Raw genomic sequence first — 27,533 nt, forward strand, 5'->3', positions numbered from 1 at the left:
CCTCCCAACCAACAGGGAGGGCTGAGAAGCCTGAGTCTTGGCACCAAGATCTCTTTCAGGACTGCAGGCTCTTTCTGCCACCCCTTTTTGCCCCCTACCCTAGAGAGAGCATTCTGGTGCCCAGGGTCACATGGCCTGGACTGGTGGCCATTCCCCTCTCCCAAGCTTGCATGTCCCTGAGGCCACCCTGGTGGCTTTGGGCCCAGGTCAGGACAGGAGGGCCTCTCTCCTGCCACTCCTCCCCACAGCCTGGCACCTCCTCTTATGTGCAGCTGAGAGAACGCACAGACCAAGGCTTCCATGGAGGGCCAGCCAGGTGGGGGAGGGGCAGCCGGGTCTCCTGTGCAGCAGGGCTGTGCTCTCCCCTGCCTAGGGGATGGATCTGCAGGTCTCCCTTGGCAACCAGCTCTGTGATGTCACAGGGAAGACTTACAGGTTTCCCAGATCCCTGAGTTTGGGAGAGGATGATGCTCAAGGGCAGGGGCAGGGTGGGAGGAGGACAAGGGAAGGGGGAAGAACCTTAGGGGAGGTCCCTGGTCCCTCTGGCTTGGGACAGGCCTGCCAAACATTCAGCTCTTGCAGGCTGAGGAGTCACTCCCAGGGGTAACTGCTTGGGATATCAGTTTCCTAATCCATGGATGGAAAATGAAGGTTTAGGGATGCAGACTTGGTGAGATCTGGGTCAGTGCTTTGAGCATGCTGAGAAGGTGGTATTGGGTGACTGGATAGGTCCCTTAATTTTTCTGTCTATTTTCCCATAAGTAGATGATGTGGTACTGTGGGATCACACCAAGAGTAAGGAAGGATTTGGAGGAACTGGAACTCGTATGTTGCTGGGGGAATGTAAAATGGTACCCCAATTTGGGAAACAGTTTCTTAAAAAGTTAAACCTTCAATTCTCTCTATTCACAGATGACATGATCTTATACAGAGAAAAAAATTAATTCACACTAAAAAAAACTATTTGAGCTAATAAAACTATTGGAGCTAATAAGATTCAGCAAAGTCTCAGGATACAAGATCAACACGCAAAATTAACTGTATTTCTATACAGTAGCAAAGAGCAAAAAAAATAAAACAGGAATAAAATTAACCATGGAGGTACAAGACAACACTGAAAACTAGAAAACATTGCTGGGAAAAAAAACTTAAATAAATGGAAAAAGATCCTGTTCATGGTTTGAAGACTTAATATTGTTAAGACAACAGTCCTTCCCAAAGTGATCTATAGATTCAATGCAATTCTTATCAAAATCTCAATGGCCTTGTAGGCAGAAACAGGAAAACTGATCCTAAAATTCATGTGGAATTACAAGGGAGCCCAAAAGCCAAAAACAATCTTAAAAAGTTTGAAACTCAAGATTTCTGATTTCAAAACTTATTGCATACAATGCTACAGTAACCATAACTGTGGAACTGGTATAAGGCTAGACATCCAGACTAATGGAATAGAATAGAGAGCCCAGAATAATTTCATACATCTCTGGACAATTTATTTTCAACAGATCGCCAAGACTATTCCATAGGGAAAATAATAGTCTCTTCAACAAATGGTGCTGGGACAACTAGATGTTCAAAAGATACAAATGAAGAATGAAGCTGGACCCCTACCTCACACCATATACAAAAATTAACTCAAAGAAAACTCTTTGAAGAAATCCTCATCACCATGGATTTGGTAATGGATTCTTAGATATGACAACAAAAGCACAAGCAACAAAAGAAAAAATAGGTAAATTGGACTTCATAAAAGTTGAAAACTTTACAGTGTCAAGAAGTGAAAAGACAGCCTACAGAATGAGAGAAAACATTTGCAAATCATATATCTGATTAGAGTGTAGTATCTAGAACACATAAAGAGCTCTTACAAGTCAACAACAAAAAGACAAACAACCCAATTTAAAAATGGGTGAAGAACTTGAATAGATATTTCCCCAGAGAAGATATACAAAGAGTCAACAAGCACATGAAAACATGTTCAACATATTTAGTCATTAGAGAAATGCAAATTTAACCCACAGTGAGGGACTTCCCTGGTGGCGCAGTGGTTAAGAATCTGCCTGCCAATGCAGGGGACACAGGTTCAAGCCCTCGTCCAGGAGGATCCCACATGCCGTGGAGCAACTAGGCCTGTGCGCCACAACTACTGAGCCTGCACTCTGGAGCCCGCGAACCACAACTGCTGAGCCCAAGTGCCACAACTACTGAGACCCACCCGCCTAGAGCCTGTGCTGCATGACAAAGATAAGCCACTGTAATGAGGGGCCCATGCACTACAACAAAGAGCAGCTCCCACTCGCCACAACTAGAGAAAGCCTGTGTGTAGCAACGAAGACCCAATGCAGCCAAAAATAAATATTTTTAAAAATTATAAAAAGTAAACCACAGTGAGACACTACTTCTCACACATGAGGCTGGCTATAATTTAAAAAACCAACCAACCAAACAAACAACCCCCCAGAAGATGAGTGTTAATGAGGATGTAGAGAAATTGAAACCTGCTTATACTGCTGGTGGGAATGGAAAATGGTGCAGCCACTAGGGAGAACAGCTTGGCAGTTCCTCAACAAGTTAAACATAGAACTACCATATGACCTAGCAATTTCACTCCTAGGTGTATACCCAAAAGAGTTGAAAACAGGGCTTCCCTGGTGGCGCAGTGGTTGAGAGTCTGCCTGCCGATGCAGGGTACGCGGGTTCATGCCCCGGTCCAGGAAGATCCCACATGCCGTGGAGCGGCTAGGCCCGTGAGCCATGGCTGCTGAGCCTGCGTGTCTGGAGCCTGTGGTCCGCAACGGGAGAGGCCACAACAGTGAGAGGCCCGCGTACCGCAAAAAAAAAAAAAGAGTTGAAAACAGGTATTTAAATAAATACTTGTACACAAATATTTATAACAGCATTATTTATAGTAACCAAAGAATAGAAACAACCCAGAAGTCCATCAGCTAATGGATGGATAAACAAATTGTAGTCTGTCCATACAGGGAAATATTATTCAGCTGTAAAAATAATGAAGTACTGATACACAGGGCAACATGGATGAACCTCAGAAACATAATGCTCAGTGGTAGAAGCCAGATGCAGAATGCCACATATTTTATGATTCTGTTTATACGAAATATGCAGAATGAATAAATCCAAAGTGACAGAAAGCAGGTTAGTGATTACCAGGGGTTATGGGGAAGGAGAAATGAGGAGAGACTGCTTAGTTGGTGTGACATTTCTTCTGGGGGTGATTAAAATATTTTGGAACTAAATAGAGATGGTGGTTGAACATTTCAAATGTATTTAATGCTACCGAATTGTACACTTATAAGGGCAAATTTTATGTTATGTATATTTTATCACAATAAAAATAAGTAAATGACCAGCACCACTTAAAACTATCAAGGTCATCAAAAACAAGGAAAGTTTGAGAAACTATCACAGTCTAGAGAAACCTAAGAAGACATGATGACTAAATGTAATGCTGTGTCCTGAATCAAATCATAGAACAGGAAAAGGACAGTAGGTTAGAAATGAGGAAATCTGAACTTTAGTTAATAATAATGTATCAGTATTGGTTCATCAGGCAAATGCACCATACTAATGTAAGATGTTTAACAATGGCGGGGGTGAGGGAGAGATGGAATATACAGGAACTCTGTACTATCTTTGAAACTCCTTTGAAAGTCTAAAACTGTTCTAAAATCAAAAGTCCATTGAAGGGCTTCCCTGGTGGCACAGTGGTTAAGAATCTGCCTGCCAATGCAGGGGACACGGGTTCGAGCCCTGACCTGGGAAGATCCCACATGCTGCGGAGCTGCTAAGCCTGTGTGCCACAACTACTGAGCCTGCGCCCTAGAGCCCGCAAGCCACAACTACTGAAGCCCACGCGCCTACGCCCTGTCCTCCGCAACAAGAGAAGCCACTGCAATGAGAAGCCCGCGCACCACAACAAAGAGTAGCCCTTACTCGCCGCAACTAGAGAAAACCCGCGTGCTGCAATGAAGACCCAACGCAGCCAAAAATAAATAAAATTAATTTATTTTTTTAAAAAATTATCGAAGGGCTTCCCTGGTGGCGCAGTGGTTGAGAGTCCGCCTGCCGATGCAGGGGACACGGGTTCGTGCCCTGGTCCAGGAGGATCCCACATGCCGCGGAGCGGCTGGGCCCATGAGCCATGGCCGCTGAGCCTGCACGTCCGGAGCCTGTGCTCCGCAATGGGAGAGGCCACAACGGCGAGAGCCCTGCGTACAGCAAAAAAAAAAAAAAAATTATTGAAAAAGAAAAAAAGTTAAACACTCACTTGCCTTATGACTCTATGTCATTCATAGGTATTTATTCAAGAGAAAAGAAAGCATATGTGTCTTTATAAGGATTTCTACATGAATGTTCATACCAGCTTTATTTGTACTAGCCCCAAACTGGAAATGCCCAGAACAGGTGATGTGTAAATAAACTGTGGTGTATCCATACAATGGATATACAACTCAGCAGTAAAAAGGGATGAATTACCGATACAGGCTACGACCTGGATGAGTCTCAAAATAATTATGCCAAGTAAAAGATGCCAGACAAAAAGGAGAATATGTTGTGTGATCCCATTTATATAAAACCTGAGAAATACACCCGTGTACAGTGACAGAAAGCAGAGGAATGGTTGCCTGGGGTAGAGGGAGTGGCAGGAGGTAGACATTACAAAGGGGTGGGACACAGGAAAACAGGTGGCAGATGTGTTCTCTGTCTTGATAGTTGGGATGGTTTCTTGCATGTATACACTTGTCAAAGCTTATTAAATTGCACACTTTAAATACGTGCATTTTATCTTATGTTAAAAAGCTGTTAAAAAATGTAAAAACCGAGGGAGGAGGCTCGGTGCTCCCTCCATGCCCTGCCAGCTACAGTGGTTGTCAAGTGCTGTCTGCCCATCACAGCCTCCACTGTGTGTGTCAGGCATCACAACCTCCACTGTGACATTGAAGAATCTAAGTCCCCCAGAGGTTGAGTAACTTCCCAAGGTCACAAAGCTGACTGCTTTAGAGGCTGCACTAGGTGCCCTGTGCACACCAGTTTGCCCTAACTTACACCAGATCTGGTGGACTTCAGGCAGCCTGTTGTGTCAGCTCTGAACTGGGCATCACAGCCAGCACAGAGCATGGGAGGAGGGCAGGGGACGTGGCCTTTCCTGAAAGACCTTTCACTTCCTTGGGGTGAGGCATTGTACTCCGACTCACTCATTCAGTCTCAACATGTATGTTCTGAGAGCCTGTGTAGTGCCAGATACTATTGTAGACTTGGGGAGAGAGTTGAGTAGGACAGAGAAGGTATCTGTTTCCACGGTGCATACATGTCCAGATCAGAGACATAGAAGAGAAACAAGCGAGATGTTTCCAGGTCATACTATGAAGAAAATAAAAGAAGGTGATATGACAGGGAGGGGCTGGGAAGGGTCTGCTTTGGTGCAGATGGTCCAAGAGGTCTCTTCACAAAGATCTGAAGAACTTGGGAAGAGCACTCCGGACAGAGCGAACTACTTGTGCAAAGACCAGAAAGCAGGAAGAAGGTGGACGTGTTCAACAGGAAGCCAGGGAGGGGAGATGGAGGGAAGGGAGCAGAGGAGGCACAGCAGGCGCAGCTCAGAGGGCTGAGTTTTCTTTGAACAGCGATGGGAAGCCATTGGATAGTTTTTTTTTTTAAAGCTTTTTTGTTTTTAGTCATGCTTAGTGATATAATATTTTATTTTATTCTATTCTATTCGCCATGCCACGTGTCTTGTGGGATCTTAGTTCCCCGACTAGGGATAGAACCTGGGCCCCAGGTTTGACAGGGCAGTGAAAGCGCCCAGTCCTAACCACTGGACCCCCAGGGAATTCCCAAGAGATACAATTTTAGATGTGGTAAAATTAACCCTTTTTAGTGCACAGATCTATGAGTTTTGACAAACAGCTATTGTCATGTAATTACCACCACAATCAAGATATAGAACAGTTTCATTACCCCCCAAATTATTTTGCACCCAACTCTTCCTGGCAATCACTGATTTATGTCTCTATATTTTCATCTCATTCAGGTTGTCACATAAATGGAATCGTACAGTATGAAGCCTTTTTGTAAAATAAATTTATTTTATTTATCATTTTTGGCTGCGTTGGGTCTTCGTTGCTGCGTGCAGGCTTTCTCTAGTTGCGGCGAGTGGGGGCTACTATTCGTTGCGGTATGCGGGCTTCTCATTGCGGTGGCTTCTCATTGTGGTGGCTTCTCTTCTCGCGGAGCATGGGCTCTGGGCGCGCGGGCTTCAGTAGTTGTGGCTTGCGGGCTCTAGAGCGCAGGCTCAGTAGCTGTGGCGCACGGGCTTAAGTGCTCCGCGGCATGTGGAATCTTCCGGACCAGGGCTAGAACCATGTACCCTGCATTGGCAGGCGGATTCTTAACCAGTGCACCACCAGGGAAGCCCTTTTTAAATATCTTTATTGGAGTGTAATTGCTTTACAACGTTGTGTTGGTTTCTGCTGTACAACAAAGTGAATGTATACATATATCGCCATATCCCTTCCCTCTTGAGCCTCCCTCCCACCCTCCCTATCCCACTCCTCTAGGTCGTCACAAAGCATCGAGCTGATCTCGCTGTGGCATGCAGCAGCTTCCCACTAGCCATCCGTTTTACATTTGGTAGTGTGTATATGTCAGTGCTACTCTCTCACTTTGTTCTAGCTTCCCCTCCTCCCACTGTGTCCTCAAGTCCTTGTACAAAGCCTTTTGAGTCTGGCTTCTTCCAGTTAGCATAAGACATTGGAGATCCATCATTGTCCTTGCGTATTTTAGCTCTTTGCTTTTTTAAAATTGCTGAGTGGTAATCCATTGTGTGAATGTACCACAATGTGTTTATCCATTGATAAGTTGAGGGGCATTTGAGTGGTTTCCAGTTTGGGGCAATTATAAAGCTGCTCTCAACATTTATGTATAAGTTTTGTGTGAACATAAGTTTTTATTTCTCTTGGGCAGATACCTGGGAGAGAGACTGCTGAGCTGTACGTTGTGTATGTTTAACTTTATTAAGATACTACCAACTGTTTTTTCAAAGTGGATGTACCGTTTCATATTCTCACCAATAGTGTATGAAAGCCCAATTTGCTCCACATCCTTTCAAGTCCTTGGCACTGTCAGGGTTTTTGTGGTTTTTTGTTGTTTTAGCTATTCTAATAATTGTGTAGTGATATCTTGTGGTTTAATATGCATTTCTCTAATGACTAATAATCTTGAGCATCTTTTCCTTTGCTTACCATTTGTAATGAAATAAAATTCATATTTTAAGGCAAGACAAGAAGATTTAAACATAATTTTTTTCCTGCCCATTTGGGCCTCCTCTCTCCCCTGTAGTGTGCATTGTGTATCTGCATTATGCATAACCAGACCTCCCCAGCAGCAGAAATACCTGCTCAACCATAAAGCTAAGTTTTTCTTCTTCTGATGCCAGTTATATAACTCCTTAGAAAACATTCCTTTCTCAATCTTGTCAGGGGTCATGATGCAGATATCTTTGGTGAACTTTGTATGCAATACCAATATAACATTTCCCTTAAAGATAGCGATTGGTGCAGAACACACTGGGTCAGATGATCTGGGGAGATACTGGGCCACACCTAATGGAAGTTCTTAGCTTAAACACCTACTTAGGACCTTATCAATGTTACTTGTATTCTGTCTATTTTGCAAGATTATACTTTCTTGTATTACTGAATATGTGACTGAGCCTCTGATGAAAATGACTAGGCTACTTGAAACAATTGATCAAATATACAGTTCTATAACATTGAAGATTTTTTTCTTTTTTTGGCCACACCGCGTGGCTTGCAGGATCTGAGTTCCCTGACCAGGGACTGAATCCAGGCCCTTGGCAGTGAAAGCTCAGAGTCCCAACCACCGGACCACTAGGGAAGTTCCAAGATTGATGATATTAATAGTGTAACTCTAGATACGGGAAGAAGCAGTAAGAGAGAAGCATTTCCTGGAGCATAAAAGACTAGAAAGACAGGCAAGGTGGTCCAGAGGCTTTTGGCTACTGTTAACAGTCCAGTGATAGCACATTGCGTGGCCTATCAATGAAATCCTTGCTTGACCTGGGTATGAGCATTCCTAGAGCCATGGGACAAACTGGTCATGAAATGCTTCCTAAACCTTGGTAGAAATTAAGATGGAAAAGGAGGAGATTGTAAAACAAAGAATGTTGCTCACCATCCAATTCTACAAGAATTGAGTCATTAGTCACTGCAGTCACTGATTTACAACACACCCTGAAAGAAATTCAGGGCCAATATCAGGATGAGGCATTTTGTGCTCTGGGAAAACTGGCAGAACTAGCTCTCAGATATTTTCGGGAGAAAATTTTATGAACTCAGTTTCTTGCATCTTCCCATACTTGGAAAAGCACTACAACCATTAACTAAGATATCTGCTCCTCGTGAATAGCAGTAACCTTCTACCAAGATGTGTGCTTGACTGCACCTACCCCTTAGTCAAAATCACTACATACTAGCCTCCCCCTTTCCTCTTTGGAACATCCTCAGAGCTTTCTGAAAGACTGTCTCCCTGATTATAATCCTCAGGCTGGCCCGAATAAACTATGCATTACTTAGATTGACTATTGATTAAATTTTTTTGTTGACATTTGCCATATCTTCCCTTGTGAAGTATCTGTTTTAAGTTTTTTGTCTACTTTCTTGTCTTTAATTTTTTTGAAACAATTTTTGACTGGGCCGTGTGGCATGCAGGATCTTAGTTCCTGAACCAGGGATGGAACCCATACTGCCTGCAGTGGAAGCTTGGAGTCTTAACCACTGGACCACCAGGGAAGTTCCTTTTTCTACTTTCTAATTGGATGGGTTTTTTAACTGAGTTTTGAGAGTTTGTTATGTATTTTGGATAGAAGGCTTTTTATCAGATGTGTTTTGTGAATTTATTTTTCTAGACTCTGGATTATCTTTTCATGTTCTTAGTGTATTGAAGAGCAGTTTTCAATTTTGATGAGGTGCAATTTATCAAAAAACATTTTTTAAGAGGATGATACTTTTGGTATATCTAAGAACTCTTGTTTAACCCAGTCAGAAAGTTTTCCCCATAAGTTTTCTTCTGGAAAAGTTATATTCGGTTGGCCAAAAAGTTCATTCCGGTTTTTATGTGCGATATTAACGAACTTTTTGGCCAACCCAATAGTTTTTAGGTTTTACTCTTAGGCAAGGGTGGAGGTTCATTTACTTGCATTTCCAACTGTTCCAAAACCATTTGCTGAAAGATTATTCTTTCTCCACTAAAGGGCTTTACCATCTTTGTTCTAATGACCATGTATATGTGGGTCTATTTCAGGACTCTCTTTGAGGTCCCGTGCCTTTATGTGTCTGTTACTTCGCCAAAACCAATGCAGGGGCGGAGGGTGTCCCGCGGGTGTAGTCCCTCGTCTTCGCCTACCCTTCTGGGCTCAGCTCACTTCGCCTCCCCAGCCCTTGCTGTCACCTATCCCCAACCGTGGCAGCCCAGTAGAGAAGACTCCCAAGTTAGATCACAGCTCATCTGGCCACATGTTGGGCGCGGTCCTCACCCCGGAGCCGCCCCCTCCCTCCACCAGGAGCAACGACAGCTCCAGCTGCCAGAGTTCACGGTTGCCAGGACAACCGCCGGCGCGCGAAGACCCGGGCCAGTTTCCGGCCTGTTGTGAAGAGCGAGACGGCTGCGCACGCGCAGATGGCTGTCGGGCCTGCTCTCGCCGCCCCGCGGTCAGCCCCTGCCTGCGACTCGCAATCTGTGGCCTCAACTGCTTCACGCTGCAGGCGCTTCTTGCGGGTTTCGGACGCGGGCGCGGCAGCCATTTTACACATGCCAGAGAGAAGTGTGCCGGGCACAGGACCCAGGCTGGAGACCCGGCTTCGTGATATTATGTACATTCTTTCTAGAGGAGTTTAGGAGGAAATGAGAAGTAGTACGTAGGGTGCCTCGCACAGCGTCAGGCACTTAGTAGGTCCTTAGGACGTGTCACCCAGTGCCAAACGTCTGCAAACTGTGTAAAGTGGGCCCGGCCACCAGGCGGGGCGGGACCCCGCGCCCCCTCCCTCAGCGTCGCGGGACGTCCCCTGCCGGCTGCCCTTTCTCTGGTGCGCATGGAGCATGCGCACCCAGCCCGGCCGTTTCGCCTCCAGTCCTGTTTGGCCCCGGCTGCGCGCCGTAGAGGACTCCGTGCATTGCCATAGAAACCCATGAGCGCTGAGGGGCAAGCGGCGGAGACTCCGGGATCCTGAGGACCAGGGCGCCATGTCTTTCCGGGACCTCCGCAGTAAGGCAACCCTGACCCCTGTGACCTGCGGTCCTCCCGAGACTCGGGGCTCCGGCCCAACGGGTTCCCTGTCTGAGCCCCGCTGAGGTTCTCGCGCTGGAGCCCCCTCCCGGGCCGCTGGGGCTCGGGGGCGCCCCTGGCCCGCCGCCCCGCAGGCTGAGCGCCCCAGCCCTGTCTCATAGCCCTTTTTGCGATGATGGGAGGTTGTGTATGTGTATGCGGCTAGTGCGGCTGAGGAACCGAAGCTTTAATTTTATTTAATTTTAATTGACTTATGGGTCTGTTCGCTACTGTATTGGAAAACGCAGAGACCGTTTTTGAGTTGGGTTAGCTTAGAGCTCCGGGAAACGAACAACAACCGAGGAGGGGGCTGGTGAGTAATAATTGAGGCTTCCGTTTTTTCGAGTTTTTATGATCTGCCAGGTAGTTACTGTCTTATGTGTGTTCATCGTTTCATTCACTCCTCTGAACAACTGTGCACCTGTGTTTAGAGATGAGGAACTGGGCAGAGAGAGGTCAGGTCAGGGGACACAGGTGGTAAGAGCTGGCGCTGAAGTGTGAAATCAGGTTGTCTAACCTCCAAAGCTTGCATCTTTTCTAAAGGGGCTGGTGAGGAGAAGGGAATCCAAGTGCCTTTGCTAGGAGGGTGGGGTAGTGGAAGAATGGGGAAAAGAGTTACTACTACTTTGGGGGACACCTGTTACACACCAAACATTTTACATGCGATATCTTATTTTAGTCCTCACTGTAACAGTAAGGTGGTTCGTATAAGTTTCTGGATGAAATACTTTGAGGCAGAGAGGTAAAGTAGTTTGCTTTAGGTCACACAGCTAGAACTGGGTGGAAACGAGGATCAAAAGGTAGGACTGTGAAGGAATCTCTTGCCTTTTATACGCTTTCATTTTCTGAATCTGAAGCAGTTCAGTCAACTGGCTCCACCTGCATAGGTGTAGCAGGTGATTGCCGATTTGGTGTGATCTGAGGGGCCTCTTTAAGGCCAATTTTCTAACAATTGCTGGTGCCTGAAATTTCCCCATTAAAGATTACTCCTTTCAGTTGTGAATTGCTCTTTTTTCTATAATGGAAATATATAGGAAGAGGCATCACATTTTATTGATGCCTATTAGCACTATTGTGTGAATCTGTGCCCTCTGGGAGTTGGAGGTTCTTGGTGACCTTATGTTGTAGAGACAAGTTTCTCCTTCCTCATAGTTGAGGGAGGCCAGCCTTCTGCTAGGGGACGTTGAATGGAGTTGTGTTGGTTAAAGTGTACAAGAAGGGGGTTTCTGAGCATTTTGACCTTAAATGAATGCTGTACATTATGCAATTCATGGTAAGATTCTTATTCAGATTGTCTCCATTTTAACAGTAATACTGTAGAATTAACAGAACTGCACTGCTACTTAGCGGCAAGAAGTGTTTAGGGCTTACTGTGTGATGGGAAGGCTGCTGCTTTATTTTCCATTGCTCTATTTAAATATCCCCCAAAACAGCAAGAGGCCCTCTGCTTCTCTTTCCTCTGCTTATACCTTCTCTTCTGTTGTCTTGTGAAATCCAGACTAATCTCCAAGGCCCAAGTAGCTTATTTGTGAATGTCATTGGGACATCTTGAATATCCACCTTCAAGAAGAGTGAAGACAGACATTATTTAGCCAGAAGCACACTGAATACAGGTCTTAGCACATCGTGGGAACTAAAAAGATGTTTTATTTCCAAGTCTTGCTGAAAGCTTAGTGACTGCAGCATCTGGTATCAACACGTATTAGTATTACTGTTTCTTAGTCTGTCTCATAATACATCTAAATGTTGCTCAATAGTTCAATCATTTTCTTGAAGATTTCTCTAAATACAACGCAACTAATGTTTAAAATTTGTGTTATTAAGGTCCTATATGCTCAGTGGGGGAAAAAAGTCAACTCAGAAATAACACAAAAAACACAGAAATAACACACAAAACTTCACCCTACCACCATCACACCCCCCCCCAAAAAAAACCCACGGTTAACATTTAAACCATGACCAGGTAATTCTCATTTTGAGTGGTAAAGAGAAAGATATCCAAGAGATAAATGAGGTATCCAAGAGAGAAATTAAATTCACAGCCAATCCCTAAACCCCATTTCAATGTACAGTTTCCTCTTCTCCCATTGAATTTAAATACATGTTTTTCAGGAAGCAGATTAGGTATTTTAACTTTTATCTCTTTTTTTCTTTCCCTCTTAGAGAGTTGATAAATAGTCCATAAAAGTGTCAGTAGGTTGGGAGTAAGAAGAGAAAGCAAAGTGTCTGCATTCATAAGTCGTTGCTGTTTGACGAGGAACTGACTACATTGTGTTTTACCTTGGACAGACTTTACAGAGATGATGAGAGCCTTGGGATACCCTCGACATATTTCTATGGAAAATTTCCGCACACCAAATTTTGGACTTGTATCTGAAGTGCTTCTCTGGCTTGTGAAAAGGTTAGAACTGCACTTTACTGAGGTCTTAAGAATGTATATGAGATGTTATTCATTAGCTACCTAGAAACAGGATGCTTTTGTGTAGCAAAAGGAAAAGTTCAATAAAATTTGACAGACTTGGTTGTAACCTGTTAAAAATCAGTTGAGTTTAAAGAATGCTGTGGGAGAAGGGAGTGTACCAGGCAGCGGTAAAAGGAGAATGTTTCTCAGTAGGAAGCCGACACAGGGGTGCTGGTCCGCATTCTTCTTCATCCCCTCACCTTCATCAGGGAGTGACAGGACCTCACACATTCTGCAGAGTACCTGGCTTGGAAATAATTTAGATTTCATTTTGTGTGAAAAATCTAATATGATTCAGGGTTGGCAAACTTTTTTACTAAGGAGATAGTCAATATTTCAGGCATTGCAAGCTACATAAGATCTCTGTCATGTATTCTTCCTTATTTTTTTTATAACCTTTGAAAAATGTAAAAACCCTTTTTAGTTTGCGGGCTGTTCAGGAAGAGGCCAAGGGCTGCCATCTGTTGACCCCAGTGTGTCATCAGTTACTCGAAGAAAGGAACTCCACTGGGTCAAGGGCAGGCAGCCAGAGTAATAGTTCTGATTATTTTAATGGAACTTTACAGTCTGAGATAGATTTAATTTTGTAAGCTGAGACCCGAATTTGATTTTTGAAATTTGTTAAACCGATTTTTAGGTGAAGATTTGTTCTCTTGAATGTTTGGTATTTTGTGTTGCTTCTGAAGCCTTTCTTACTCTTACTGCCTTAGCTGGGGACTCAGAGAGCTTCCTGTTACAGATCCACTGTCCTCTCAGTTGCTTTACCTTCTCTTTTGTGAACTTTATACTTAATTACCTTGTGTCTTCTCTCTCTCTCTCTCTCTCTCTCTCTGCAATAGGTATGAACCTCAGACTGACATCCCTTCTGATGTTGAGACTGAACAAGACCGAGTTTTCTTCATTAAGGCAATTGCCCAGTTCATGGTTGGTTCACAGTTTTTTGATGGAGTTGTAAAATTAAATACATTAGAAGGAGATGAAGCCTAGTTAGAGCTGCTTTCAGATTTCTTTTTTAAAAGTATTTTTTCCTTCTCTTTTTTAAAAAATTAATTAATTACTTTTATTTTTGGCTGCGTTGGGTCTTTGTTGCTGCGCAGGCTTTCTCTAGTTGTGGCGAGCGGGGGCTACTGTTTGTTGCAGTGCGCAGGCTTCTTATCGCTGTAGCTTCTCTTGTTGCGGAACACAGGCTCTAGGCGCGCAGGCTTCAGTAGTTGTGGCACACGGGCTCAGTAGTTGTGGCTTGTGGGCTCTAGGGTGCAGGCTCAGTAGTTGTGGTACACGGGCTTAGTTGCTCTGTGGCATGTGGGATCTTCCCGGACCAGGGATCAAACCCATGTCCCCTGCATTGGCGGGCGGATTCTTAACCACTGGGTCACCAGGGAAGTTCCAGATTTCTAAACACACTCCATTACCAGATTTCTGTGGAGCCATTTTACCAACAAAGTTTTCTGGGTTTTTTGTTTTTAATTTATTATTTGTTAAGAAATTTAGAGTCCCATGCCCCAGCGGCCATTGGTCCCTACAGTCAGGCTGTGTTAGCTGGCAGGACCATTTACGTTTCAGGACAGCTAGGCATGGACCCTGCAAATGGACAGCTTGTGCCAGGAGGGGTGGCAGATGGCAGAAGAGTCTAAACAGGTTCTTACAAACATGGGTGAAATTCTGAAAGCAGTAGGCTGTGAGTTCACGAATGTGATAAAAACAACTGTTTTGCTGGCTGACATACTGTCAATGACATCTACAGGCAATATTTCCAGAGTAGTTTTCCTGTGAGAGCTGCTTACCAGGTTGCTGCTTTGCCCAAAGGAGGCTGTGTTGAAATTGAAGCAGTAGCTGTTCCAGGACATCTTGTGACAGCATCACTTTAAGTGGGCCCAGGGTTATTTAGTCTGGAATTTAAAAAATGTTTTAAAATTAACATCTTAATTTTTACAATCTTTGTTGCAAAGTATAAGGTTGACTGAAATATCTGAAATTATTATGGAAATACCATATAATAAGGGGAATTGAACATAAATTGAAGATTAATGATGAATCTAGTTATTGACATTACAGATTACGCTTACATAACACTCGTATTACTGGACGTGGGAAAAGAGACATGCATTACATAGTTACTCAGATAAATAAAAGTAAAGGGAAGTAACATACAGGAAAGATGAGTTACTATTCCTGAGAAATAATAAAGAGCACACCTAATTAAACCCGATTAGTTTAATGATGTGAAATATTTATTTTTCATGTCAGATATATGATCCTGCTTTTACTTGAGTAAAATTAAAGTATTTAAGTATTCAAACCTAGTAGAGCTAAAGGAGAAGAAACTGGACCAAAAATTTATATAGATAATATTTTTCTAATGGAAATTAAATGGCATGCAGATTTTAAAAAAGAATTTTATTTACTTATTTTTGAATAGGTAATACATTTTATGGTTCAAAAATTTTTTTAAATCATGAAACAATATAGAGTAAAATGACTTTCTATTCTGTTTGCCATCAGCCCAGTTCCATTCCCAGTGATCACTATTCTTAATATCTTTCAGAGTTTCTTTAGGCATAATTAAGCAAATAGACTGTATATTCCTTTTCCTTCCTCTTACACAAATGGTGGCATACTGCACACCACCGTTTAGAATCTTGTCTTCATATAACAGTACATTTTGGAGAACTTTTCAAATACACATAGAGTTTCTTTATCCTCTCTTACACCTGAGTAGTATTGCTTGCAAGTTTATACCGTAACTTATGTAATTTATACAGGTAGGCATTTAGGTTGTTGGTAACTTTTGTTCTTAGAAGCAATGCTGTAACAAATAACCTATACACATCATTTTGTTTGTGAATACGTATATCCCTAGCATAAGTTCTTAGGATTGGAATTGCTGGGCCAAAGGACATATGCATTTGTAATTAATTTTGTTGTCATTTACCAAATTGTTCTCCATCAAGATTGTATCAGTCAACATACCCACTTGCAATATATGAGTACCTTGAAAGTTTGATTCTTAAAATGATTTGGTTATATCCCTGTTGTTGGCAGTGACATTTTCAAATGACCTACATGGAATTTGGTTTAGATTTTACGTGGAATGGGTCTTAAACTTTTTTTTTTAATCTGAAAATAGGCCACTAAGGCACATATAAAACTCAATACTAAGAAGCTTTATCAAGCAGACGGGTATGCAGTGAAAGAACTATTGAAGATCACCTCTGTCCTTTATAATGCTATGAAGACCAAAGGTATGGAGGACTCTAAAATAGGAGAGGAAGATATCAGCAAATTCAAGTTTGACCTTAGCTCAAAGGTAAGGACAATGCAAGGCTTGTAGTGAGGGATGAAATGTTTATTTCTCAAACACTGAAATGGGCTATATCAGTACAGCATCACTTCTTTCCTTACTCCTTGACTGAGGGCCATTTGTTAGTTTTGTGCTCATCAGCATTTGGATCAAAGCAGAAGGGACAATAAATTCAACTTTTTATTGAAAGCCTGCTGCTATCTGCCAGGCACTCTTCAAGCACTGGGGATACAGGCGTGAACAACAAGGACAGGAATCCTCTGTTCCCGCGGCTTAGTTGGGGGAGCCAGACTGTAAACCACAAAGCAGAAGGAGTAACAGGTCAGATGGGCTGCATGTGTGGAGGATAGTAAAGCAGGGAAGGGGCTGGCGTGCGGGGGGAGGTGTCTTAAATAGAGGGCTAGGACAGCCTCAGGGATTGGGTGACGGTTTCAGCAGAGATCTGAAGGAGGGAAGGAGCAAACCATTCAGTGGAAAGGTGTGCTGTGTGTGTTTGAGGAAACACAAGGGGACCATGTGATGAGAGCTGGGAGGGGAGGCAGCCTCAGGCCTGTGGTCCCTGGAAAGCCACTGTCAAGACTTTGACTCTGAGGTGGAAAATCGTTGAGTTTTGAACAAAGAAGTACATAATTTGAAACTTCATATTAAAAGGATCACTCTGGCTGCTGGATTGAGTCGGACTGAAGGGGGAAAAAAGGTGGAAGCCCAGAGACCTGTTAGAAAGCAGGAGGTGACAGCGCCTTTGAGCAGAGTGGCCGTCAGGTGCTCAGCTGAGCTTGGGGAGAGAGTGAGCTGCCAGGCGTCGGAGGACTCGATTAAAGCAACAAGCCAAACATGAAAGCTGTGTCTTTAATCACTAACTGCAGTGGTATAAGCAAGGGACTAAAGCCAGAGGAAGTGTCAACTCCCTGTTTCATAAGACTGCTTTGGCAGTTTTAATGCCCCCTGAGGTGTGGGAGAAGGTGTTTGCCCCACCTTCCCCAATAAGGAAGCCTCAGCAGAGGCACTGAAGAGGACCTGGACCCAAGGCCTCAGATAAAGAGACCTAGGAATGCAGGTCTTTATGAGAACATGACTGGCCAGAGGGCCTGGTTCCTTGACTGCAACTCTCTTCAGAGACTGCAGGGCACTGGTGTTCGAGCACAGCTTTCCCCAGGAGGCCTGCCAGGTAAAGCCTCCAGGATTGCCTGTGGTCAGGCCTGAAAAACCACACACAGGAGCCAGATCCTCACTGGGAGGAAGTGGTCAGAGGTTAGAGCATATTTTGAAGGTGGGTCTTATGGATTGGGTGTAGGTTGGAAGAAAGCAGACAGCACAAGGAAGGTCCTGAAGCAGCTCTGTCTGGTAGCGCTTCCGTGCTGGTGGATGTGTTCTGTGTCTCTGCCATGCGATACGGTAGTCGCTAGCCACGTGTTGCCAGCATAACCAAGGAACTCAGTTTTAAGTTTTATTAAATTTTGAATGGTTTAACATTGAAAATGGCCACATGTGACTAGTGGGCACGATATTAGATATCATGGCTCTAAAGTTTTGGGTGTGAGTTCCTGCAAGTACAAAGTTGCCGTCTACTGAAGTGGAGAAGAGTTTGGAAGGAGCAGGTCTGGCAGGAAAGATGAGGAGTTTGGTTTGGGACATGTTATGTTTGCGACGTCCACGAGGTGTCCAAGTGGAGATGTCAAACCTCAGCTCATGGCTTTAATCTTGGTATCAGAGCTGAGAGCTTGCGGGGAGTGTGCGTGGAAGGGAGGTCCGGGGTTGGGGGTGGTGTGCGGCTGGACTCTGCTGAACTTCAGTGCTGAGAAGTGGGGCGGATGAGAGGACTCCCAGAGAGGAAGCTGGGAACTCGCTGCTGGTGAGGAAGCAACTATTCGAGAGGAGTCCTGAGGACTGAGGAAATGGGAAGGAAGTCGCCAGCTGTGAACGAAGAGTGAGAGTTGTCAGTGGTTTGAAAATGAAAGAGGGTGGGAATTCGTTGTTTTGGGGAGAGGGAGAGGGAGCTGAGCTGGGAAATGTTTGGGCTCTTTGGAAGTTTAGTGTATTCATGGAAGAGGGTGTGACGTGTAGATCCTAAGAAAGAAGCTGTGCCCAGGGCCAGATCATCATCATCTTCACAGCAGTGCCTTGTGGGAGCTTGTAAGGCCTTCATGCCGGTGAGCTCATTTGAGCTCACAGCAGCCCGGTGAAGTGCAGCCTGAAGGCAGAGAATGAGGGGACAGGGAGGGTTAAACATAGGGCATCAGGGTTCTGCGGTAGGCATGTGTCCCTCAGGTTGCCCCTCCTTTGCTCACCCCACCACTGACAGGGTCCCTTGTTATAGGAAGCGTGTCAGTGTTCACAACCCCCACACCTCCTTGTTGCAGAGTACATTTGACCTGACATTTGGGTTTTTCAGGTGGCCTGGTATTGGTCTAATTTGTACTTAGATCAGTGTTTCCTAAACTGATGTTTTGGGAACTCTCTTCTCCAGGATGTAAATATGTGTCTTGTGGAAAATGTGTTCTATAGTCAAGTAAGTCAAGTATCCTGACTGGAGGTGGGAACCTATATGAACAGATTGATTCTTTCTGAATGCCTAATAAAAACCTGTCACTGAAGTTTCTGTTTTTGATATTTTTCTTCCAGATTGCAGATTTGAAAGCAGCCAGGCAGCTTGCTTCTGAAATCACTTCCAAGGGAGCATCTCTGTATGACTTGCTGGGCAAGGAGGTGGAGTTGAGGGTAAGCAGTGTTCAGATAACTCAGTTACCTCCTTAGCTAAGCAGAGTTCCAAGGTTTCTTTTCCAATTCTGTTTTTCCCTGTTCTTTTGATTTCATTAAACGGTACCTGATTAAATGAGCTACTGTGTGGGAAAGTAATATACGTATGATGTTTGCTGCTGTTTGTGCTTCTGGTGGGCTCTGGTCTGTTTCTAATACCTTTGACATCTAGTTCAGGAATGGCAAATATGTGCCTGTTGCTGAAACTTTCCTCCTTGTGCCCGTGGCAGACTTTATTGATCATGATGCTTTCCCCTGGTACACTCAGCCTTGGCATTCTTCCCAACAAAATGCTCTTCTGAGCCTGTGCTTCCCAAATCTTGTTGCCCAGTGGAATCACCTGGGGATCTTTACAAACTACTGATGTCTGGCTTCCATGCTGATGTCATTGGTATGAAATGTGACTTGGGCACTGGGAGTTTTAAGTCTCCTGGGTGGTTCTAACGTACAGCAGAGTTTGGGAACCAGTCATTAATCTAGGTAGTCACTACCAATCATTTGAAGTTGATGTTACAGTTGAAACTTATTTGCAGTCCTTATTCTAGCCCATGCCAGTCAAGGAGGATGCTCTGTCCACTGTGTTTAAGGAGCTGTTGAAGAGTGGGTTCATAAAACACCCTTGGAGCTCCTATAGAGCTTTTTAAATCACCCAGCATCCAGGTCATCCCCCATACCAGTGGATCAAAATGTTTGGGGGTGAGAGCCAGATTTTTAAAGATCTCCAGGTGATTCCAATGAGCAGCAGAGTTTTGGACCTACTGGTTGGAGAAGAAATGGAGTGCTGTTTAATTCTTACCTGAGAGGATTTATGGCATTTGAAGCATACATGCTCATATCTAATGTTTTTGAATTAAATGCACTTAGTTCATTCCATTCCCATCAGGTGTATCATCCGTGACTGCTCTCTCACTGCCTTGCCTGTGTTCTGGCATTGCTGCTACAGTGTAATGGCATTTTTCATTTCTGCCCTAGGAACAGACTGGAAGCGGGGGACTTGGTGCTAGCTCACCATCCCTGCTCTTGATATATTGCCACCTGGTGAAGTGTAGTTGGCAGAACAAACCTGACATAATGTCTGACAGCTAATTTAGATAAGCAGTGAGGCAGCTCCCGGCTTTCCATGTTTTCTGTTCATAGTGCAATAGTGCACATGTCTACACGTGTTCCTCAGTCCCAGAGACAGGAGCTGGTCACTTGCTATTTGCCAGCAGAGCCCTGGCTTCATTGTGAGGCTCACCAGGATTCTCCTGGGGGCTCTTTTAGTACTGTCCTGTAATGAATGGATGGAGCAATCAGAGGCCGAACTGTTGCCATGGAAGCCAAGAGACCCTGAATGTAGGACTTCTCAAATTCTGTGTACAGTCATGATCTGAGGAAGATCCCCTATCCAATATATGTTTTTCATACACTCAACAAAATATTCATTGAGGACCAACACCAACCACAGGCAAGGAAGGCACTGTGCTCAGTGTCCTTGAGTAAGTCACGGTCCCTGCCCTCAGTAGTTTTCCACTGTGGGGGAGGTAATGTACACTGTGGAATAAAGGAAGCACAAGACAGGATTTGATAAAGTGCTCCAAGAACCCCATAACTGCATCTGCAATGAAGTCCCATGTTACGGAAATTTCCAATACTGATATGATAGGCACAGATGCCTCCCTTGTTGGTTAGTGGTTAGTGCTAAGGGCAGGGCTGAGCTGATTCTTCTCATTAGTTACAGTTGTCAGTAATGGGCAACTTAGAGGGATGTGATCACAAAGAAGATTGTACAGGCTGGCAGTGGGTTCAGACGGCAAGTTGAGCTGCACTTGGTTTGGGGTCACCTGAATGGAATGCAAGTAAAAGAAGCAAATTTTGGAGGAAAGATTCTGGATGGTGAGTTCAGGTTCCTATGGTGTTAGGGTACAGGGGGCCTGTGGCTGGAGAAGGGGACCTTGAGCACTGGAGAGAGGCCAGGCTGGCCGGAGGATTACAGAAGACACTTGGAGGAGGTGATGGCGGGAGTGCTTTTGCATCAGAGACCCACACAGTAATGAAGCTTTTGAGAACCAGTCCATAAGCCATATCTAGACAGGGGAATTGGTCTTGAGAATTCGTCTTCTGAAAAAATAATTTCGCTTCATTGTTTCCAATAGGAACTGAGAACAGAAGCAATTGCCAGACCTCTGGAAATAAATGAGACTGAAAAGGTGATGAGAATTGCAATAAAAGATATTTTGGTAAGATACTTCACTTTTATTTAATGTTTTTATGCCTGGGACTGGAAAATAGTTCTTAACTCTACAGGACAGAACAAGCCAGGCCTCATAACAAAGAAGGGACAGGTTAGTGGGGAGGTGAAAAATTTAGAGCACATTCTAGAATAGTTGGTGACTTACTGTTATTTTTCCCCTCATTACAAATATGAACAATTTCTCCTGTTGTTAAAGTTTTGCCAGTTTTATTAATTTAGTAATTCTCTTAAATTCTGCAGTAATTTTAGTAAATACTTTATGGACTCTTCATACTTGATTTAACCAGTTCCTCACTGCTGGGCGTTTAAATGATTTCCAGATTTTCTTAACTTTAAACAGCACTGTATAAATAGAATGATCATCATCCTTTACTACTTACCCATGATCAGTTGTTATTTGCTTATCTCACCTATATCATTCATTTGGAAAGCAGAAAGTGAGGGAGACTCAGACTACTTGGGTTTGAATCCCTCTGTGTGATTTTAGGCAAGTTACTTAACTTCTTTGTGCCTCACTTTCCGCATCTATAAAATGGGAGGAATGGCAAATGCCCACCACATAGGGTCCTTGTGAGCATTCATTATGACAGTGCGTGGCACATAGTAGATATTCAGTCGTTATTAGAGATTCATTTTATTCAGTAGACACAGACAGGGGGGCCTTATGTAAATTAAGAATAGTTATAAAACAAGAATTTGCTGTGAGTTGTACAAAACTCTTAAGATTGGTTTTTATAGTACTCTTATCATAAAACAGTAATACTCCCTGCGCAGCCCAGCACAGAGAGTCAGAGCCTCAGCAGGGTGAGACGTGCAGGGTAGCCGAGATGGGAGATGGTTACATACAGGCAGGTTGATCAAATAAGTAAATATATTAAAGATAATGGAAGCCAAGGTTCTCACTGTTGGAGAATGGAGTTACAGATATGAAAAGGGAGAAAATTAGATTGAACCCTGAAATAGGAGATGTTGGTTAAATGCATGCATTTCAATAGGTAGATAGATATAGGAATAAATTTTGTTGTGTGTATGTACGTGTAGCATATGTATGTAGTATATTTATGTACATACACATGTACACCCACATACACATTCATACACTCCTTAGCTCTGAGCATACCTAGCACCCAGATCTTGGCTTCTAAATGCCATTCTCCACTAAAATGAAGCAGGGCTCTTCAGGAGAGATGGCTGATTCCAAAGCTAGGATAAGAAAGTACAAGATCTTATGCCAGAAAGCAAGGAAGTGCTCAAAGAGTGTCAGAAGGACACAGAAGCCAGCTTCCCCTGGCCACACCAGGGACAGGATAAGCATCAAAATGAATGAATTATAGTAATGGATTATAGACCATTGAATGAAATGGGAGATCTTGAGTTCTCACTGATAAATGAATACATTGAAAACTGATGAAGAGCAGGTTTTTCACATAGTTTCAAAGTAGCTCCCTACAAAATACTTATTAATTACAGAGAGGAAAAGAGTAATGTCATAGGAGAAGCCTGACAGACACCCTCTTAATTCAGTGATCAAAGGAATATCACCAGTGATGGAGCAAACCAGAATTATGCCCACCTGATGGGACGCAGGGTTCAGTGATATCTGTGCTATTCCTGCTAGGGGTGTGTATAATAAGACAAAGGCAAATTGAGGGGCATTCTGTAAATTCCCTGGCCCCTACTCTTCAACAGTGAAAAGTTCATGTTCCTGTCATGAACATCCAGGAGAGGTTGAGGAGCCATTCCAGACTGAAGGAGGCTAAGGAGACCTGATGACTGAATGACAGCGGTCACTCCCATCTGCTGTTAAGAACTTCATGGGGACAGTGGGTCTGAGGGTTGGGTGGGGGTGGTGCGTCAAGAGTTCATTTCCTGTCTTGATGATTGTGTTGTGGTTATTTAGGAGAAAGGCCTTATTTGCAGGAAATACACATTAAAATATTTAGAAGTGATGGAGCATCAGGTCAGCAGCTCATTCTCACCTAGGTTAGGAAAAAATGTTTTGTATTATACTTCAGCTGTTTGTAAGTTCCTGATTGTTTCTAAATTAAAAAAAAAAAAACTAATGATAATACTTGTGTGCTTGTCAGTGTTCTGGCTGAATCAGGTTAGCATGGCATGAATGTGCCTTTAGCACTAAGTCAGTATTAAAAATGGAACAACCAGATGAGGGCACAGTTCATTTCTTGGTGAACACCTCTTAAGATATCTTTTCGTTGCTGGAAAATATACATGATATTTGATAATTCTAAAAACAAAAGCGAAACAACAACATGGATACTTAAAAGGGGTTATGAAATATAGGCCATTTATTTCAGAAAGCTATAGAAAATTTTTTGTGTTTATTACATTTGTCTTTTTTGAGGAACAGAACCTTTTTAAAAATCTTTATTTTTGAGGTCAGATAGATTCACTAGGTTTTAATCTGACTTTGATTCAGAGAAATAGTTGCCATCAACCTGAGTTGTCTGTTCAGAAAGGAGACCCACCTTGTCTTCTTCTGAGAGTGAACTCACATCTCTGCTGTGGTTTTTAAAGTACTTGCAGCAAATCAGTGGTTAGTGATATGATTAATCTTCATGAAAGCATCTTCGAAATGGTTAGTGTACTTAGACAAAAAAAATTAAGCCATAAAGTGTTGATAAAAGTGACTGCTTCCAAATATGCACTGTCTCTGAGAGTCGTGGAGCGTGTCTGGGCTCCTTAGCTGATTTCTTTGTGGACCGCATAGTGTTTCAGAGGCCTGCAGGTAAACAGTCAGTAAACCTTCATGGGGCTACACATGTGTAAAGTCCTGGAGGGGAGGACCCCACCTTGGCCATCTGGAACTTAACAGCAGAGTTGGATAGTCCCAGCCTGGGGGCGCGGGGAGCAGTTCTACACTTGGCTGGTTGAGTTGCAGATGTCATTCCTAGGGCAGCAGATTGCAGCTCTGAGCCACAGGCTTTGACCTGGCCCTCTTCCCAGACAACACGAGTGTGAAGACAGTGCATTTACTCAGACTAGCCCTGCCTCAGATGAACTTGCTCTTATGGGAGGATGGGGAGGCCTGTGGTTTTTGCCAGAGATCTCTCTTTCCCTTCATGCTGCCTTCTTGCTCAGGGGCCTGTGCCACACTGCTGCCAAGGCTCCCTCCCCAAGGCTGGGTCACACCGGAACCACCCAGGGAGCCACTTTCTCCTAATGGAGTGGTTTCTCTGTTTAGTTCAGTCTGCGGTTCAGCTGCCTGGGAAGGGGAGAGGAACCTTCTCTCAGTCCCAGCAGGCAGCGCATTAGAGCTGGGACCAGGCGGCATTTCTTTTTGTTCCCTTCTAAGTAAAGCTAAGATAAAGCTTGTGTGTGCATGTATTCTATAAGTCAGTTATTTGTAGCTGGGGGGTAGCCTGAACTATGTAAATGAAGGCAAACCAACCCTTCAGAATGAGGTGTAACCATCTAAACAAGTGAGGTGGCAGGAGGTTTTGGGTCCCTCTTTGGAAACACCTTCTCATGGAAAAAAAAAGTAGATGATTCTTTCTAGGCCTATGTGATGTTCCTCCTGGAAATAGTTGGTTAAACGAGTGATGGCTTGGGGGAGGGTTTGCTCTGTTTGCTTCCCCTTATTCAAGGGGGAAAGTGAGGTGTTTAATGAGGTGTTGCTGGGCTTGAGAGGTTGAGAAGTCCTGCTCTTCCAAGAGTCAGGTCGTGGTCCTTATTGGCACATTTGTCTCCTTCATTTCCTGTTAAATGTAGGTGCAGGTTCAGAAGACGAAAGACCTGCTCAATAATGTAGCCTCTGATGAAGCTAACCTAGAAGCCAAAATTGACAAGAGGAAATTAGAGCTGGAAAGAAATCGGAAGCGACTCCAGACTCTGCAGAGTGTCAGGTAGATATGAACACCTGAAGAGTGAGTAGAACGCTGTCTCTGCAAGTTAAAGCAGACTGAGGGAATATATCGTCAGTGGTATTAACCTTTCAAGCAGTGGGAAAAGCCCGGCATAAAGATGTCTCTGCTGCAGAATGTATGTGTGTTTTTAACAGGCACACTGCTAAACTCATTCTCTTTACTGCTTTCAATATGTCTGGAAAACTGCTTAGTTGTTGAACCTCCCTTCTAGCTTTTATAGCTTCTTGGAACGCAAGGCAAAGTAAGTAAATCCAGATGGCGAAAGTTATACAAGGCCTGGCTCCTCAGATCTGTGACTTGCCATAAATTAGGTGGAAACAGAAACATACTCCCATTTCTTGGTTTGAGTAGATTTTACAGTTTATAATTCCTCAGTGGTAATTCATCCTTCCTCTGACTTTCCCTTTCAAGTGTGTGCCTCACATTTTCTTGGAGCCCACACTTGCCCCCACCGCACCTCTTTCTTGTGCCCTCCCTTTTTCTCTCACTTTGTACCCTCCTTCCTTTGCTTTGTTTCTGTGTTGCCCTTCCTCCCTTTTCATTCTCCCGTTATTTTTCTCTCTTTACTCCTTCCTTTCTCCAGCTGCTGTATTCGCTCTGAATGTGTCTTGCTTTTTGGGGACACGTGCCTGGCCCACACTCTGGCTCCTGTCCTGAGATCTGCAGGAAGGCAGCACCTGGGGGCAGCAGACAGTAACCGAGGGAGCATCAAGTCTTCCTCTTTGCCAAGGGCAAGCCCACACCCCTTCTGCCTCTGGATCAGGGCCACCAGATAGATTTATCTCATTAAAAACTTCTGCCTTTCAAGCATAAATTCATTTTTGTTAAGCCTCAGATCTTTTGTTTTTTTAATTTATTTTTATTTTTTTTATACAGCAGGTTTGATTAGTCATCAGTTTTATACACATCAGTGTATACATGTCAATCCCAATCGCCCAATTCATCACACCACCATCCCCACCCCGCCGCGGCTTTAACCCCTTGGTGTCCATACGTTTGTCCTCTACATCTGTGTCTCAACTTCTGCCCTGCAAACCGGTTCATCTGTACCATTTTTCTAGATTCCACGTACATGCGTTAATATATTTGTTTTTCTCTTTCTGACTTACTTCACTCTGTATGACAGTCTCTAGATCCATCCACATCTCAACAAATGACTGAATTTTGTTCCTTTTTATGGCTGAATTCCATTGTATATATGTACCACAACTTCTTTATCCATTCATCTCTTCATGGGCATTTAGGTTGCTTCCATGACCTGGCTATTGTAAATAGTGCTGCAATGAACATTGGGGTGCATGTGTCTTTTTGAATTATGGTTTCTCTGGGAATATGCCCAGCAGTGGGAGTGCTGGATCATATGGTAATTCTATTTTTAGTTTTTTAAGGAACCTCCATACTGTTCTACGTAGTGGCTGTATCAATTTACATTCCCACCAACAGTGCAAGAGGGTTCCCTTTTCTCCACACCCTCTCCAGCATTTCTTTGTAGATTTTCTGTTGATGCCCATTCTAACTGGTGTGAGGTGATACCTCATTGTAGTTTTGATTTGCATTTCTCTAATAATTAGTGATGTTGAGCAGCTTTTCACATGCTCCTTGGCCATCTGTATGTCTTCTTTGGAGAAATGTCTATTTAGGTCTTCTGCCCATTTTTGGATTGTGTTATTTGTTTCTTTAATATTGAGCTGCATGAGCTGTTTATGTATTTTGGAGATTAATCCTTTGTTGATTCATTTGCAAATACTTTCTTCCATATTGAGGGTTGTCTTTTCGTCTTGTTTATGGTTTACTTTGCTGTGGAAAAGCTTTTAAGTTTTATTAGGTCCCATTTGTTTATTTTTGTTTTTATCTCCATTACTCTAGGAGGTGGATCAAAAAAGATCTTGCCGTGATTTATGTAATTTTGGAGATTAATCCTTTGTTGATTCATTTGCAAATACTTTCTTCCATATTGAGGGTTGTCTTTTCGTCTTGTTTATGGTTTACTTTGCTGTGGAAAAGCTTTTAAGTTTTATTAGGTCCCATTTGTTTATTTTTGTTTTTATCTCCATTACTCTAGGAGGTGGATCAAAAAAGATCATAAGAGTTTTATAGTCTCTGGTCTTACATTTAGGTCTCTAATCCTTTTTGAGTTTATTTTTGTGTATGGTGTTAGGGAGTGTTCTAATTTCATTCTTTTACATGTAGCCGTCCAGTTTTCCCAGCACTGCTTATTGAAGAGACTGTCTTTTCTCCATTGTATATCCTTGCCTCCTTTGTCATAGATTAGTTGACCATAGGTGTGTGGGCTTATCTCTGGGCTTTCTGTCCAGTTCCATTGATCTATATTTCTGTTTTTGTGCCAGTACCATATTGTCTTGATTACTGTAGCTTTGTAGTATAGTCTAAAGTCAGGTTGCCACTAATTTGATAGGGATTGCATTGAATCTGTAGATTGCTTTGGGTAGTATAGTCATTTTCACAATATTGATTCTTCCAATCCAAGAACATGGTATATCTCTCCATCTGTTGGTATCATCTTTAATTTCTTT

The 27,533-nt window shown here is 43.4% G+C and overlaps 2 protein-coding genes across 9 annotated transcripts in view; one reads left to right on the plus strand and one right to left on the minus strand.

Moving 5' to 3' along the window:
• LOC112409472 (uncharacterized protein C16orf90 homolog) overlaps positions 1 to 9,842 on the minus strand; it is a 10,612-nt gene extending 770 nt beyond the window's left edge. The window contains 1 exon segment of the mRNA XM_024759622.1: positions 9,656 to 9,842. Coding sequence (XP_024615390.1) covers positions 9,656 to 9,842 — 187 coding nt within the window.
• A 338-nt stretch (positions 9,843 to 10,180) lies between these two features.
• The window catches only part of IFT38 (intraflagellar transport 38), a 40,505-nt gene continuing 23,152 nt past the window's right edge, over positions 10,181 to 27,533 (plus strand). For 2 of the 8 annotated variants that reach the window (XM_024759574.1, XM_024759578.1), the window contains exons 1-7: positions 10,181 to 10,303; positions 12,653 to 12,764; positions 13,664 to 13,748; positions 15,952 to 16,131; positions 18,748 to 18,843; positions 21,018 to 21,101; positions 24,845 to 24,978. In XM_024759574.1, the coding sequence (XP_024615342.1) occupies positions 10,282 to 10,303; positions 12,653 to 12,764; positions 13,664 to 13,748; positions 15,952 to 16,131; positions 18,748 to 18,843; positions 21,018 to 21,101; positions 24,845 to 24,978 (713 nt within the window). In that variant the 5' untranslated portion in view covers positions 10,181 to 10,281. The other 6 variants (XM_024759577.1, XM_024759579.1, XM_024759576.1 and 3 more) reach the window with 5 other exon arrangements.

The sequence above is a fragment of the Neophocaena asiaeorientalis genome, unplaced genomic scaffold (assembly GCF_003031525.2).
Source record: "Neophocaena asiaeorientalis asiaeorientalis breed wild unplaced genomic scaffold, Neophocaena_asiaeorientalis_V1.1 scaffold254, whole genome shotgun sequence".
Classification (NCBI taxonomy): domain Eukaryota; kingdom Metazoa; phylum Chordata; class Mammalia; order Artiodactyla; family Phocoenidae; genus Neophocaena; species Neophocaena asiaeorientalis.